Source organism: Bos indicus x Bos taurus, chromosome 29 (assembly GCF_003369695.1).
Source record: "Bos indicus x Bos taurus breed Angus x Brahman F1 hybrid chromosome 29, Bos_hybrid_MaternalHap_v2.0, whole genome shotgun sequence".
Classification (NCBI taxonomy): domain Eukaryota; kingdom Metazoa; phylum Chordata; class Mammalia; order Artiodactyla; family Bovidae; genus Bos; species Bos indicus x Bos taurus.
This window is the reverse complement of record NC_040104.1, coordinates 13728713-13744363: the sequence shown is the minus strand read 5'-3', so window position 1 is coordinate 13744363 and position 15651 is coordinate 13728713. Positions and strand designations below refer to the sequence as shown.

At 53.6% G+C, this 15651-nt stretch overlaps 1 protein-coding gene across 4 annotated transcripts in view; it reads left to right on the top strand.

Annotated features, from left to right (window-relative positions):
- The window catches only part of CD6 (CD6 molecule), a 45642-nt gene extending 30401 nt beyond the window's left edge, over positions 1–15241 (top strand). Inside the window, exons 2-13 of one of the 4 annotated variants that reach the window (XM_027532338.1) lie at positions 1759–1827; positions 2785–3135; positions 3688–3999; positions 4718–5020; positions 6497–6562; positions 9166–9306; positions 9651–9746; positions 10971–11093; positions 12670–12741; positions 12965–13231; positions 13518–13619; positions 14148–15241. In XM_027532338.1, coding sequence (XP_027388139.1) covers positions 1759–1827; positions 2785–3135; positions 3688–3999; positions 4718–5020; positions 6497–6562; positions 9166–9306; positions 9651–9746; positions 10971–11093; positions 12670–12741; positions 12965–13231; positions 13518–13619; positions 14148–14212 — 1967 coding nt within the window. In that variant the 3' untranslated portion in view covers positions 14213–15241. Of the gene's footprint in view, positions 1–1758; positions 1828–2784; positions 3136–3687; positions 4000–4717; positions 5021–6496; positions 6563–9165; positions 9307–9650; positions 9747–10970; positions 11094–12669; positions 12742–12964; positions 13232–13514; positions 13620–14147 lie in introns of all 4 variants that reach the window. The other 3 variants (XM_027532337.1, XM_027532339.1, XM_027532340.1) reach the window with 3 other exon arrangements.
- Positions 15242–15651: the final 410 nt, after the last annotated feature.

Here is a 15651-nt window from a genome sequence, read left to right as displayed (position 1 = left end):
GCCTAGTTGGATGCTTGTAGGGGAGCTATGTCTGCAGGTTACGCGCATGCGTGTGTGTGTGTGTGTGTGCACATGCACAGGCGTGTATGCTCATCCAGGAGTGAGTCCATGGAATATTCTCAGATGAGGCTGAGATTGTGTAGTAGTCATGCCTGAATCTTCAGCTCTTGTATTATTCAGGCCAGGCCGGGCTAGGCTGTGATAATAAATACATCTCAAAACTCTTCACTTAGTGGTTGCTGAGTCGCTAAGTGGCTTAACACTAAAAAGCCTCACTTCTTACACAAAATTCAAGATGGGTCAACATCCCCCTCCATCCTGTGGTTGAATCTGGAATCCAGGATCTCTAATTCGGCCACAACAGAGCAGAAAGAGATGGAGGAGGCTCACTGACTCTTACCTACCTTGGCCTGGCAGTGGGCACACGTCTTTCTGCCTAGACATCAAGGGCTCCAAACTAAGGACAGGAGAATCTGGAACCTCAGAGGAGTTCCTTAGTAAGCTCACAGTCCCAACCATATCTCCCCTTTACGCTTCTGCAAACCAGAATATCCATGCCCAGCATGGAGCCCATTCCTTAGAGACAGTTCAAATCCTGGCTCTGTCACTTGCTAGCTGGCTGGCTTCAGGCCATGTATCAGCCAGCATCCCAACGGGAAACAGGTGGCACCTTCAAAATAGGAGTTTGAAGGGGTCTTACTTGGAAAGAATAATGTGATAACCAGGTGCTTGGAGCAGCTGAGCTCTCACCACCCTTAGCCAGAGGAGACAAGACCACAGAGCAGTCAATGAGATCCAGAAGGAGAAAGTCAAGCAGAGGTGAGCCCCTGGAGATAAGCAATGACCTTCAGATGAAGGATCAGGCTACCCAAGGGATCGCACGAGAAGGAAGTCAGGAGCATAACTCCACGACTCCACTCCTCCCCTCCCTCGTCTCTCTGTGGGGGCTCACCACTGGCTGAGCCCAACAGAAGCCCAAGGGCCCTACAAGTTGCTGATGTAGTCCAAACAGGTCAGCCTCTCAGGGCAAAGTGGACAGAGGCTCTGGAAGAATAAACAGACACAGTCTGGCACAGACAACTGATTTCTATTTTCTGGGCTTCCCTTCTCTAATTTCTAAAAAGTGGATGCTAATACCTACCTCACTGTGTTATTGAAGGAAAGTGAAATACTGTATGTAAAGACCTGGCATATAATCGGCCCTCGGCAAATGTTAGTTTCTCAGTGTCTGAAGGTACTTCGTAGTCCAACGGCTCCCAGTCCAGGATGTGCCAACTACGCTAAAGTCTGGTGTGAATTTCTCAAACAAATTTTCCAAACCAAAAGTGTTTTTCCTAATAATAACTCCCATTTTCGAGCTACTTATATATGTGAAGTATTTTACTGGTATTGTCTCCTTTTAGCTTTATAATACTTTCTTAAGTGTTATTGTAAACAAGTTGGGACTCTGGCCGAGAGCAGTGAGTAACCCCTCTGTGCTCACTCAGTCAGTGAGTGGGTCTGGCCCCAAAGCCACAGTTGTTCTTTCTGCTCTCCTCTGATTTCTGAGCATGTGTGCACAATAATAGATGAAGTGGGGGATGCTGAGAATTTCTGTGCCCTGAAGGAGGTAAATGCACCCAAGGTTGAGGGCCCTGTCTTAGCAGAGGCCCCATGTAGACACTGCAGGCTCCAATGAGTGCCCCCTACCCTTCACCTGTGTGCCCTCCTCAGGCTGGAGTTCACTCACCCACCACAGCTGTTGCTGGTTAATTTCAGGTCACCCATCTCCGACTCCATCTGACCAGCCCAGCACCACCAGTGCAGAGAGCCAGACCTTGGAGCCAGGTGAGGAAAGATATTACTGGGCTCATAGGCAGCTTTTTGAGACAAAGCAGGTGGTCTGCTGGTGTGATGGAAAAGGGAAATGGGTTTTTATGGTACCAGGGAGGTTCCCTAACTTCAGATAACACTTCTCCTTCCTGACCCAATGTCTAAAGTTCCACTACTAGTTTCAGTTTGAGATCTTAGTGCTACCATCTTTGAGAGGCTATTGATCAAAAATCATGCACATGTGGGCAAAGTATTCAGTGAGCATTTAAAGAGGATTTGTTGAGAACAAGCTAAAGGACTCTTGGTAGGGGTACTGGGGTTCCATCAGATGGGGCCTTATTTAACTCAACAGATGTTTAAGGATCCACTCTGTGCAAAGTCTTGTACAACTCTGGGCAGAAGCAGGAGGCAGGCTCAGGGGAAGAGGACCTGCCATCCACTGAAATGGCCCATCTTTAACCCCATCATCAGCCCCAAGTCCATCTTTCAAGGTTCTGGGGTCATGATCCCATCCTCCTTGGTAGTACCCTCAAAATAGTGGAGGAGTCTGGGAGGCGAAATATGGCCCCATAGTACTGGGAGGAGGTGGGGGTGGGAGAGGGGAGGAGGGATGGGGGTGTCTCTGAGCCCACAACCACCTTTCACACAAGGTAACTCTGGAGGCGGAGGCAAGAGAGAAGAGTTTGTGGGGACTGGACACCCCAGGGTTAACTCATCTTAACCTCTAATCACCTTCGGCCCTACCCTCTCCTGATTGTAAGGAGGATCAAAGGGTCAGGGGAGGAGCCAGCCCAGCCCCCATTTTGCAGACAGGAAGGCTGAGGCCCAGAGCGAGTAGGGGACCGTCCAAGGTTAAGCAGCAGATCCCTGGTGAAGCCCTTGGCCTCTGTCCGCGCCCCTCCACCCCCTTCCATCCCTGGGGTCAGCAGCATCAGCATCTGCCAAGGCTCAGCTGATGTCTGGCGCTTCCAGGGGAGCGACTCCAGGTCCGTCTGGTGAATGGGAGCACCCGCTGCGAAGGGACAGTGGAGGTCTGGTTCCAGCAGTCGTGGCAGCCCGTGTGCGGGGCGCTCTGGGAGCTCGATGCCTCCCACGCCCTGTGCAGCTCGCTGGACTGTGGCCGGGCTCACCCGCTGGAACTGCCGGTCCTGCAGACCCCGGAGCCGCCGGCCTGGGCAGCCGCGGGGAACGCCAGCTGGGCCCCGAACACCACAAGTGTCCTGGCCCCTGCCGTCCAGTGCAGCGGCCCCGAATGGCTGAGCTGCAAGGTGGTGGAGCGCGACTGCCGCAGCGACGAGTGGCCTGCCCAGGTCAACTGTACAGGTACGAGCGGACCAACCCGCACCGGCCGCCAGGCCCCCTGCCCGTCCCACCTCCCAAGCCTTCGGCCCCTGCCCCTCCCTCCTGTCCTCAGTTCTGGCCCCTGGGCCCAAGCATCGCCCTCTGAACTGAAACCCCACCCACCAGCGACGCAAATACAACTATACAACTGGTTCCAACACCTGAGGCGCCAGCAGCGCCCCTAGCCCCTAATACATAAATACGCCAGGTTCCCAGCATCTCTTAGCTCTTCGACTCCCCTAGGCTTTTCAGGCCCCGCCCACCGGGTCTCTAGCCCCACCCACTAGTCTGCCCCTCAGCCAGCCCACGCGGCCCAGAGAGATTCCTCAGTACCGCCCACCAGGCTACTAGCCCCTCCCACTGGCTCCCCAACCCTAGGTCTCCAGCCTTGACAGCCAGTCTTCTCAAGCCCCTCTCCCTGGGTCTACAACCCTGGGGAAACACTCCCCTGCCCAGTCCCGACAATCTTCTCACCCCTTCCCTTCCTCTACTTCTTCCCTCCAATCCCCAAACCCATTCTCCTCCCATCCCCAGATAAACGCGATTTGAAATTGGTGGGTGGTGGCAGCCCATGTGAGGGCCGCGTGGAGATGCTGGAGCACGGCCAGTGGGGTTCGGTGTGTGACGACACATGGGACCTGGAGGATGCTCACGTGGTGTGCCGGCAGCTGGGCTGCGGCTGGGCCGTCCAGGCCCTGCCCGGCTTGCACTTTGCCCCTGGCCAAGGACGCATCCACTGGGACCAAGTGAACTGCACCGGGTTGGAGACCTACCTGTGGCACTGCCCGGGGCTGCCCGGAAATGGGTACTGTGGCCACAAGGAGGATGCCGGAGTGGTGTGTTCAGGTGAGTGGGTGATGCTGAACCAGGGTCATCCAGCACTCACTATAGGCCTGCTGGGCCTCCATGAGTGCTGGAGAGACCCACCCTGCCCGTGGGAGGTCCCAGTCCAAAGGGAAGGTGAGACCCAAACAAACATAATCCAGGAGAGAGAGTGGCACATGACCTACGAAAGGCAGCCAGGTGGGGTTAAGAGGCAGCAGACAGCGCAGAGGCGGAGGGTGAAGCCTGCCCGCCTCCTGGAATGGGTGACATTAGAGACAAGACTCTTCCTGAGTGAGAGTTGGTCACCTGGCTCAGTGCAGCAAGGGGAGCTGGAGGCAGGGAGGCCCTGAGGAGGCCGTCAGCGGCTCCCCTGATGAGGAATGAGGTTCTGGTCCAGCCAGGGCTTCTCGAGCCCGAGAATGGAGAGGGAGGAGCAATCTTGTCCAAGGTACATTCTGCGTCAGTAGATCTGAGGCAGGGCTTGAGAGTCTGCATTTCTAACAGGGTCCCAGGTAATGCCGAAGCTGCCAGTCCTTGAACCACGCTTTGAGCAGCAGAGATGTAGACAGCACAGGGTCAGCCAGAGCAGACGGGGTGGACGAGAGGGGCGTGCAGAGGCAGAAGGGAGAGCATCTGGAGACCCCTTGGCTCTGGGGAGTCTGCATCCGTAGGTCAGGGCTGGTGGGGGTTTCCACTCAAAGGATCCTGACCTGACTCTGACCCCCCGCACCCCCTGCAGAGCACCAGTCCTGGCGCCTGACCGGGGGCACTGACCCCTGTGAGGGGCAGGTGGAGGTGTACTTCCGAGGGGTCTGGAACACAGTGTGTGACAGTGAGTGGTACGACTCAGAGGCCAACGTGCTCTGCCAGGACTTGGGCTGTGGGACCGTGGCCCGGGTGCCCAAGGGGCTGCCCCACTCCTTGTCGGGCAAGATGTTCTACTCATGCAAGGGAAAGGAGTCCACCCTCTCCAAATGCTTCTGGCGGTTCAACAACTCCAACCTCTGCAGACAGTCCCAGGCAGCCAGGGTCCTCTGCTCAGGTACCCCTCCTCCTCCTCCCCACTCCACTGTCCCATCCCCAGGAATTCCATCTGAATCCACAACCTAAGAACTTGTAGCCCAAGGACCAGAGGTTGGGCTAGATTAGGAATGACAAATACTGGCATAAGAGGGACCATGGCCCTTACCGTGCCCAGGGTACACGGTATTGATCAGGTATTCTTTTCCCCAGATCCTTGTCACAGCCCCAGAATCATGAATCCAATCTTTATTAAGGCATTATTATATATGAAGCAGTGTTCCCTAGTGACTGGAGTTGGCTCAGGAAACAAAATCAATTTGCTATCCTTGGGCTGGTGATCACTGTAAAAAGAAAAATTAGAAGACACTAATAATAGGGCTACAGTGTCTGGAGCCCTAATCAGGTGCCAGGCATTCCTTGGGACTTGGTATGATTTCAGCAAAGCCTCCTACCTGCTCTATGAATTGGGTTTCACCGAGTCTAAGATGGCATTGATCATAAGTCACACTGTTATTGGGCTTCCCTGGTAGCTCAGCTGGTAAAGAATCCTGCAATGCAGGAGACCCCGGTTCAATTCCTGAGTCAGGAAGATCCACTGGATAAGGGATAGGCTACCCATCCAGTATTCTTGGGCTTCCCTGGTGGCTCAGCTGATAAAGAATCTGCCTGCAATGCGGGAGACCTAGGTTTGATTCCTGGGTTGGGAAGCCATCCCCTGGAGAAGGGAATGGCTACCCACTCCAGTATTCTGGCCTGGAAAATTCCATGGACTAGTCCATGGGGTCCCAAAGAGTTGGATGTGACTGAAAAACTTTCACTTTCACAGTTATTCCTTTATGCACCATCGGGGACAAAAACGCTGCCAAAATAAACTCTTGATATGCCATCAATTGAATTGATTGATATTACCACCCCTAATTTCCGAGGTGTTAAAATGTGAAGAAGTAAAAGCATTAGACTTGAACAAACACAGTGTCAGCATCTCTGTGGAGTTCAGACACCAGGCTATGAATTCCGGCTCTGCTGATTACCAGCTGGGAGGCTTCCTTCATGAATATGCAGATGTTGATACCAGGCATTTCACAGAGTAGCTAGGAAATCAGGCAGTATCCACTATGGAATGTGGTAAGCCCCCTCCCTTACCAGTCAAATGATTATGATAATGATGAGACTGTCAGCTTCCCACTTCTTGAGGCAGGTGTGAAGAACAAACTCAATACAAGATGGAAAGGGGAAATATTTGGGTTCTCTAGCAGATTGTACAGAAGGAAGGGCTAATTCTTTCATTAGCTCTTTATTTTAACCAAAGAATCATCCTTGCATTTAATCCATCAGATCCTCTTTATTGTGGGGTGTGGGACTCAGCATGTGCCCCGGTGGGAACACGCCCCCAGTTTCAGGCCACTTGTCTGTCCTGTCCACTTTCTAGCACAAAGCCCAGCCACCCAGGTGTTTGGGTGCATGTGCTGAGTGAATGAGCGGTGCTTTCTAACAGGTGCCCGGAGTCTGCTCAATCTGTCCATTACTGAAGTCCCTGCAAGTGGTCAGCCGGTCACTGTGGGTGAGTATCCCTGGGGGTAGTTTTTCAGAAGCTTGTTTGCATGCATGCATGGTGTGTGTATGTGTGTGTGTGTCTGAGAGAGGGGTCTGATGGTCTGTCCCCCAACCCCCCACTTCCAGACAATGAACTTGACTCCCCAACTGTCCCTGGGCTCTCTGGGTGTTCTGTGCTCTGCTCATTTCATCTGCCTCTGCATGTCAGCTCCACAGTTCCGTGAATCCTGACATTCCATGGGCAGGAGTCCTCTTCCCACTCTCCATGAGCGCGAGTAGGGCAGGAGGACAGAGCTAGAGAGAGTCAGAGCTGATCTGACACCAGCCAGAGAGTGGGGACGCCGAGGGTAGCAGCCAGTGTGTTTATAATGTGCTGGGCACTGGCCAGGGCTTTACCATCATTATTTCCCAACCCTTTAATCCTCCCAGCAGCCCCCTGGGGAGGTCTTCCCGCAACCCTTACACAGAAGTAGCAGCTCAGGCTCAGAGGGTGGGTTGCCAGCCTGCCACCATTGCCTGGAACCTGCATCTGAGGCTCTTAACTCCGAATCCACACTTGGTCTGTCCTCCAGCTGTGTGTAGCTTAGCCATCACGGGAGTCGACTTCTGGGGCCCAACCCTCAGCTGTACCTCTTGCTAGCTGTGTGATGCTGGGCAATTCTTAACCTCTCTGAGCCTCAGATCCTAGACTACAAAATGAAGATGAGAATCACAGTACTTCTCACCTAGTATTGTTGCTGTGAGTTTCTGGTGAAGAGCACACTTCACAACAGGGCTCAGTACACAGTAAGCACTACCTGGACATCAGTTATTCTTGTTTATTGATTTAGTCCAGGTGTGGAGCCCCTTGGCAGCTCCAGGATAAGCACAGGGGTCAGCCCTCATTCATAGGCTTACTCCTCACTCTGCTCCTGGCTCCCTCTTTCAGATCCTCTCCAGAGGCAATGGGTAGCTTGGGGAGGGGACAGAAGGCCATCAAGTCCTGCCAGAGAACCTGGCTATGGATAAGGCATAGAGAGGGAATGAAAAGCTTTAGGGTGAGCTCCTATCAGGACCCCTACACGTACCCTCTCACACTTTTAATTACTGAGGTTGGGGTAGGGGACCACGCTACCCTCAGAGGAGCAAAGCACTTATGGAGACCTATTCTCCAAGGACCACACTCCAGCCCATGATCCAGCAGCCCCTCCTTCAGCCCCTGACCCTCTTGGCTCATGTTCACAGGTCTCCCCCAGACCCCTAGCCCAGTCTTTGCCTTGTACCTTCTTCCTGCTGCTACATCCAGTTCCCACCCTGGCCCAAACTGCTCCATTTTCAAGAGGAGGGGAGAAAGTGAGGACAGGGAGAGGGGTGATCCTCCTAGTGGGAGCAGACACTGCTGCCAGTCAGGGGGCCTGGGTGAGCTCATCCCCCCAGCCTCCCATGTTACTGTCACTCCCCTTCCTCCAGCCCTGCAGTCTGCACACCCCAGGCCTTCTGCACTGAGCAGGAGATGCTTCATGTCTCTGGGGTGATGAGGATTAGGGTTTCATTGTGGCCTCCATCCATTCTCTGCTCTGCGTTATTTTCAGCAGGGGTGGGGCCAGGAGGGAGGGGAAGGCAAACAGTCACACCAGGGCTTCAGGGCCGGAAGTTCTGGAGTTCTGGCCCTCACTCCTGCCCTCAGGGAATGCACCTCCAGTAGAGGGGATGCATCTGGGCCAAGGGAAGGAGATCTCTCTCTCCTGATGATCTGTTCCCTGCCTGCAGAGGCTCAGAGCCACCTTCTCTGGGAATCCAGCCATGGTCTAACCCACAGAGAATCAGTGTCGCTTGGAGGGATGCACACCTGTCCATACTTTCATCACACCAGGCATCTCACTGAATTGGACTGAGTCAGCTTGTCCATCCATCTTCCCATTAGACAGAGACAGAGACCCTCAAGGCCTGTGACACTACTGTCCTATTTGTCTCCTCAGGTCTAGTGCCTGGCACATTGTAGGTGCTCAGTTATTATTGAGCAGAGACAGATCCATGTGGGCTGGTGGCCAGGAGAAAGTTTCATTCAATGACTCATTCAGTATGCATTTCTCAGGCACCTACTATATACCAGATGGGCTTCCCAGGTGGTACAGTGATAAAGAATCTGCCTGCCAGTGTTAGAGACGCAGGAGATGTGGGTTTGATCCCTGGGTTGGGAAGATCCCCTGGAGAAGGAAATGGTAACCCACTCCAGGATTCTTGCCTGGAGAAACCCATGGACGGAGGAGTCTGTCGGGCTACAGTCCATGGGGTCACAATGAATCAGACACAACTGAGCGACTTCACTTGGGAAGATCCCCTGGAGGAGGAGATAGCAACCCACTCCAGTATTCTTACCTGAAAAATCCCATGGACAGAGGAGCCTGGTGGGCTATAGTCCAGGGGGTCACAAAGAGTCAGACATGACTGAACACACACTATATACAGGGCACCTAAAAGCAGATCGGAAAATTGGGAAAAAAGAAGGGAGGAAGAGGAGAGGTCCAAAAGGGAAGTGGGTCAGGTGCAGAGAGGAAGGAGAGGTAAAACAGACAAGGAAAAGTCCATGTCCATTCTTCTTTCTCCCTGATTTGGGGTTCTTTCTTCCAGACTCTTCTGTGATTGTGAAAACGAAGGACTGGGAATCTCGAGAGCTAATGCTCCTCATCCCCTGCATCGTTCTGGGAATTCTCCTTCTCATCTCACTTGTTTTCATAGCCATCATCCTCTTGAGAATGAAAGGAAAATACGGTAGGTGCAGAGTCCTGGGAGCCACAGGAAATGCCCAGGGATGAAAACAAGCAGACCTGAGGTGCAGTCTTCCCAGGGGGACGTGAGCCATGGGGGTCACCAGCAGGAGTGAAGGTGATCCAGCAATGGCCATCCAGCCCTGGTCCCAAGAAGCACCTCCTGATGGGAAGGATTTTCCCAGCATGCCCTTCAGAAGTGGTCCACGGGAGGACCACATTGTGTGTGTGTTTAGGGGCATATGGGGGCGGGGAAGGTGGGAGGGAAGCGTCTCTATCAGAAAAGAACCAGGAAGACTGGAAAGGCACACAAAGTGACTTGTAGAATCTCTGCCTCCCCTCCCTCAGCCCTCCCCGCTGTGGTAAACCACCAGCACTCACCCACCACCACCCCGGCAGGGATGGAAAACTATCAAGAGGTCCCCATCACCATTGCCAAAGAAGGTAGGATGTCGCCTGTCCTGGGGTTGGGGAGGGCAGGGGAGGTCAAAAAGGGAATACTTTTTGGAGGGTCAGTACTGCTTAGGTCAAAGCAGTGCCCCAGCTGGAGAAGAGACCTGGGCCAGCCCACGCATGCTCACGGGACCTTGAACAAGTCTAGCCTCAGTCTGGGCCTCAGTGGGCAGATGACTTTCCAGTGCACTCATTCTAGAGCTCTAGGCTTTTGAATTCTGGACCAAAACAGGCCCAAGGCATTTTGGACCTTAGTTCTCAAGGAGAGCTCTGTTCTGCTAATTGGCCAGTAGGTTTGTGACATCATCACCTCTTCTAACAGTCTGCCCAGAATCAGCCTGTCTGCAGAGCCCCATCAAAGTTTTCCTGGAACATAAATGTATTTCATATTTTCCAAATAAAAAAAGGAATCAGTCATCCATCTTTAATGATATACTGATGTATATCTCTTCAAAGTCTTGTGAAGGCATTCGAGTTTAATCCCACGGTGTTATGAAAGTATTAAATCACCTTTATTTGAAAGAGTTCGATGACACAAAACCAATACAAAACTCAGAGAAATATTATAAAGATTCTTTGCACACAGGATCCATATATTTGAGAAGAGAACATGAACACAGAACCTAGCACAAGGGTAAGCTCAGAGCAGCCACTCACTGAATATCATGGTGTAGAGATTAAGAGCCCACACTGCCTCTTCTCTGGGCTATGTGAGACTCTCTCTGTGCCTCAGTTTCCCCAGCTGTAAAATGGGGACCCTAACGTAGCTGCCTCACAGAGTTATTATGAGCACTAAATGAGATAATATTGGGTTGACCAAAAAGTTCATTAGGGTTTTTTCCCATAAGATCTCCTGCATTGGCAGGCAAATTCTTTACCACTGAGCCACCTGGGAAGCCCTCTGTAAGATCTTATGGAAGAACCTGGATGAACTTTTTGGACATCCCAATATTTGTAAATGTTGGAATAGTGCCTGGCCTGTAGTGACTACTATGTGTTTGTTAAATTAAAAAAAAATTGTTATTTAGTTTCCTGTGTTTGAAATGGATGGGGGGAGCTTAGACAACCCAGGCCTGACAGTCTTGCACAAGGTGGGCTGCCTGGCATGCTCCCCGCCCCTCCGTCTCTGGTCCTCACCATCCATGCTGCCTGCCGCCTCTCTCTGCTCCTTTCTGTGCTCTGCCTTGCTATGCCTCAACTCTGTTCTCTCCCCAGTTCCCAAGCTGCCCATCCAGGTCCAGGCCCCGCCCCCCGAAGACTCGAATTCCAGCTCGGACTCAGACTATGAGCACTATGACTTCAGAACCCAGCCTCCTGTGGCCCTGACCACCTTCTACAGTGAGTGCCTGGGCCCGACTTCCGAGGGCCCACCTTCCGGCTCCAGGGAGAGGGCCCAGCTGGCTGGGGAACTGCAGTAGGTTTCCCCTCAGTGACTCCTGCTTGTCGAGGGTGGCACCTCCATTGTTGTGACCACTGGACTGACTCTCAGTGGTCCTGCACTGATGTTTTCCAAGTGTGTTGTGACCCTGGAGACATCTCAAGGCATTTCCCCTTGGATTACCTTTTCTCTGGTGTTTGTGACCATGCAGGGTCTCAAAATCAGTCCGTCGACATTCACCTAAATGTGGCTGCATCTCTGTACAAGATGAGGGACTCCGGTTCAGATGGCTTCTCGCACGCTCACACCCCTTCTGTGTCCCATTCTGCTCCTTCAGTCTCACCTCCTCTCCCACCTCCACCATGAGCCCAGCTCGCACCCCTTAGCTGGCTTCTCCAGCTCTGCTCTCTGCCTGCTGGGGATGTAGGAGGAGGAAAAACAGTGCTCAGGCAGAGCCCACGTGATGCAAGGAGGTCGGAGGAAAGCAGAGACTCTCACAGCTATTGTGAATCCCTTGGGAGCTCATCAAAATTTCCTGAGCCCCACCTGCGACCTACTTTATAAGCTAGGATGAGAGTTTGTTTGTGTGGGACACAGCCTCCAAATGACATCATCCGGATAAGCTGGAGGGGCCCAGGCTCCTTTCTTGCTGCTCTGCAGTCCCTAAGACGTTGCCCTGTCCTCATGGTCCAGAATGGCTCACTGCCATGTCTGCATTCTAGACCGAGGCAATGGGGAGGCAAGGCATGCCCCACCTGTAAAGCAGCATGCCAGGGACACCCACACGGCTCCCACTCACTTTCTACCTGCCAGAACTTAAACCCAGCAGCTACAAGAGAGGCAGGGAGACAAAGCTCTTGCCCTGGGCAGCTGAGTGTCCAGATGAAGGCCAGAGATCTCTTACTGCGTGGTGGGCAGGATGGACACCGGGGACAGCAGCCATCTTTGCCTCCCCCCGGACTCCCAGCTGAACCAGGGCCTCTGGAGGGGCAATGTGGATGATTCCAGTCTGAGGGGCCATGGACCAACCTTGGGGAGCCACAGAGGAGTGTCCTTAGAATCTGAGATTCTGAGCCCAGTCGTGTAAGATCAAAGATTGCAAGTCCAAAATGCTATTAATATGACACCGAGACTAAAAGTCAGTAGTAACACGTTTGAAAGAGCTGACTCCCAGATTCATGACACTGAAGTCCTTAAGATGCTGTGAATCTGCATCTCTCTGATTCTGAAATGGAGGTACCATAGCCCAGGATGCAGATTCCAGACCCTCGGCTTCCGCTCTGGGAAAGCTCCACTTTCTGGCCAGAAGCAGCCTGTCCCCGGGCTGGTTTAAGATTGAGGTTCAAGGTCTGCCTGGATTAGGATGTGAGCCTGGGATCAGATGAAAGAGACTAAGCCCCTCCATACGTCAGGGTGGTCCTCCTGCCCTGTTCAGCCTCCCGAATCCCACAGAACACTAGCCTCTGCTCTGGGCTCCTCTGGTCAAGGAGGTGGAGGCTTCCCCACCTCCTTCCTCACCGCCACCTCTGCTTGTAGATTCCCAGCGGCACCGCTTCACAGAGGAGGAGGCCCAGCAGAACAGGTTCCAGATGCCCCCACTGGAGGAAGGTGAGTCAGCCTGGGGAGGCATGTGGAGGGAGGGAGGTGACTAGGATTCCAGCACTGCCTCCAGACCTAGCAGCTCACTCACTTCGAGAAGCATCGGTGCAATCTCCCTCAACAGGTCCTTCCTGACTTTAACCAATTCCCATTGGCAGTAAGTTCTTTCTCAGGTCTAACTTAAAGCCCTCTTACTGCACTGCATCTTCTTGATCACCATTCTCTTTTTCAGGCCCAGGACTGGAAGAGGTGCATGCCTCCGAGGTCCCACCTGCCAACCTTGAACACTGCATTGCAAACCCTCCCTCCCTGGACCCTCCTCCTCCACATCCTCCAAGGAGCAAAAGCAGCTCCAGCACATCTTCGGGGGAGATGTACTGTAATAGCCCCAGCAGCAAGCGACCTCTGTGGAGCTCTCAAGTGTTTTCATCAGAGAGGAACCCCCTCCTGGAGCAGCCCCCCAACTTGGAGCTGGCTGGCTCCCAGGCAACTATTCCAGGTAAGGTAGGCCCAGGACTGTGTACCTCCTCCAGCCTCCTATTCTATGTGCGACCCGACTGGAGGACGTGTAAAGCTGGAAGCCCCGAGCCAGGCTGAGTTCAGGATTCTAGTCCCTGCTCAGCAGCCACTTGCTTTGTGACCGTGGACAAGTTTCTCGCCCTCTCTGGGCCTTTGTTTCCTCAGTTGTCAAGCTGAGGACTTGACCGAGTCTTGAGGGCCTTCTAGCTCTGGCACTTTGTGAACTAGCCTGGCAGAGGGTGACTGGCTCTGGGGTTTTCCAGCAGGGCCCTCAGCTGATGACAGCTCCAGCACCTCCTCTGGCGAGTGGTACCAGAACTACCAGCGGCCGCCCCAGCCCCTTTCTGCTGAGCAGTTTGGATGTCCAGGTGCCAGTGGTGGGGGTGAGGAAGGATCCTGGGAGGGGACACGGAGAGGGACTGGAGGGTGGATTAATGCAGGAGCTCTGGATACATCAGCTCAAGGGGAAAAGAAGAAAAGTAGTGAGGTTTTTTTTTTTTGTTTATTGTTTTTTTTTTTTTTTAACAAAAAAGAATTTGAGGAGGTAGAGAAAATGAATGAAGGTGGGATGGAGAGAGATTCAAAGACACTACCTTAATAGGAAGTGAGCTCCCCATTAGTGGAAGCATTCAAGCAGAAGCAGCCAGATGGCCCCATGGGGGAGATGGTGGTCACAGAGCAGCTCCCAGCGCTTAGGGACCACAACCCTGCTCTACAAGACTCTGCTTTCAGGACTGACATTCTGTCGAGGGCAGTAATCATGAACAAGATGATAAGATGGTCTCATATAGCATCATGGGGGAGAACGAGGTGGGTCCAGATCCGCTCAGCTCTGTCCCTGCTCAGCAGGGGCAATGACTGGGCCTCTCGCTGACCTGAGCCTCCCTTTCACACAGGGTCCCATGCTCCCCAGCCTGACTCCTCCTCTGATGAAGAATATGATGATATCGGAGCAGCCTAGCCCGGGTTCAGCTCTGTGTGTTCCCTCTCTCCAGACTCCTGCTCTGCATACTCCCTCTGCTCCATGCCCCACCCCCCATCCTCCCCGATCATCCCCAAGGGGCTGATAGTCCTCCCCTGGAGACAGGAAAGGAAAGTCCACACCTCTTACAGCTTAGCCTCCATCCATCAACAGAACCTACTAGCACAGCCCTCCTCCAGCCCAAACAGCAGCCCCAGGGCACCACAGGCACTACCCCTGAGAGGTAGTGAGCTCTCTGCCTTGGGGGTGAGCAACAGCAGAGTCTGGGCCAGTTCTTGGCAGAGCATGTGGAGGGGCTAGGCTGGATGATTCCTGGGGCCCCTTCCAGTTCTCGTGTGTCTGGGGCTTTGGTTGCCTGAGTGTCTGACAACTCAGGGTTCAAAGGTACTGCTGGAGGCAGGGGAGCCTCACATGCAGGAGCTGTTGGGCTGGTGTTGCTCTGACAGGTGGGTGCTGGGGCTTGGGGAGGGGGGCATCAGCTGACCCAGGCTAAGCTCAGGTTGGTGCCTGCATCTAGCAAGGAGTCCAGCCGTCCTGGGCACAGCCAACTGACAGCAATCAGGACGACTGCCCCTCCCCAACCACCGGGGCTGGGGCTAGAGGCCAGCCCTGCCTCTAGAGATGCTTGGAGCCCACCAGGGACACAGCTCTGTTCTGCAGTGACCATCCCTGGACAGCAGATTCTTATTCTGAGCCTCCTACAGTTTACAAAGATGGTCCTGTCCAGGCCTCACCTCTATCCCCAGAGGCCCAGAGTGGGGCCCAGCCCCCGTGGGGGCAGAAGCATAGAGACGTCTTCCAGGAGGGGCCCGGAGGCTGCACTAGGCCCTGGGTCCCCACCTGTCTGCTTGGATTGATGGGAGCGTCCCCGATGAACGTTGTCATCAATGTCACTCCTGGAGCTGTAAATGCATCCAGGCAGCCTCCAGGGAGAGGCTTGAGGGCTCAGAGCCAGCTTCTGGTGTCCTGTTCTGAGTATCCCAAGATTAAACTCATTGCTGAATGAGACTGGGGCGTGCAGTGACAAGTCCTTGAACTCACAGAACTCAGGCTGTGTGTGTATGTGTGTACGTGTATGTGTGTGTGTGTGTGTGTGTGTTGGGTGGGGACAGCTCTGTCCATTGAGGTGGAAATGTCAGGGCAAATTGGAAATGTACTGTGGCCCGGCACCGTGAAAAGTGCTAGGGGTACAGCAGACACAGGGCCTGCTCTCCTGGAGGAGATGGACAGACGCCTGCGAGTTCATATCACCTGCCTCCCTGATCTGCCAACCAGCCCTGGATCAGTGGGGCCAGGGGGACACTGTTCCCCAGTGGGACAAATTTTGATCTGGCTTCCAAAAGCTTCTGAGGCAGGGGAGGACGAGTAGATTTTACCTCAGACCTGCCTGGAAAAGGCATGGATCCCAGGCTGCTCAG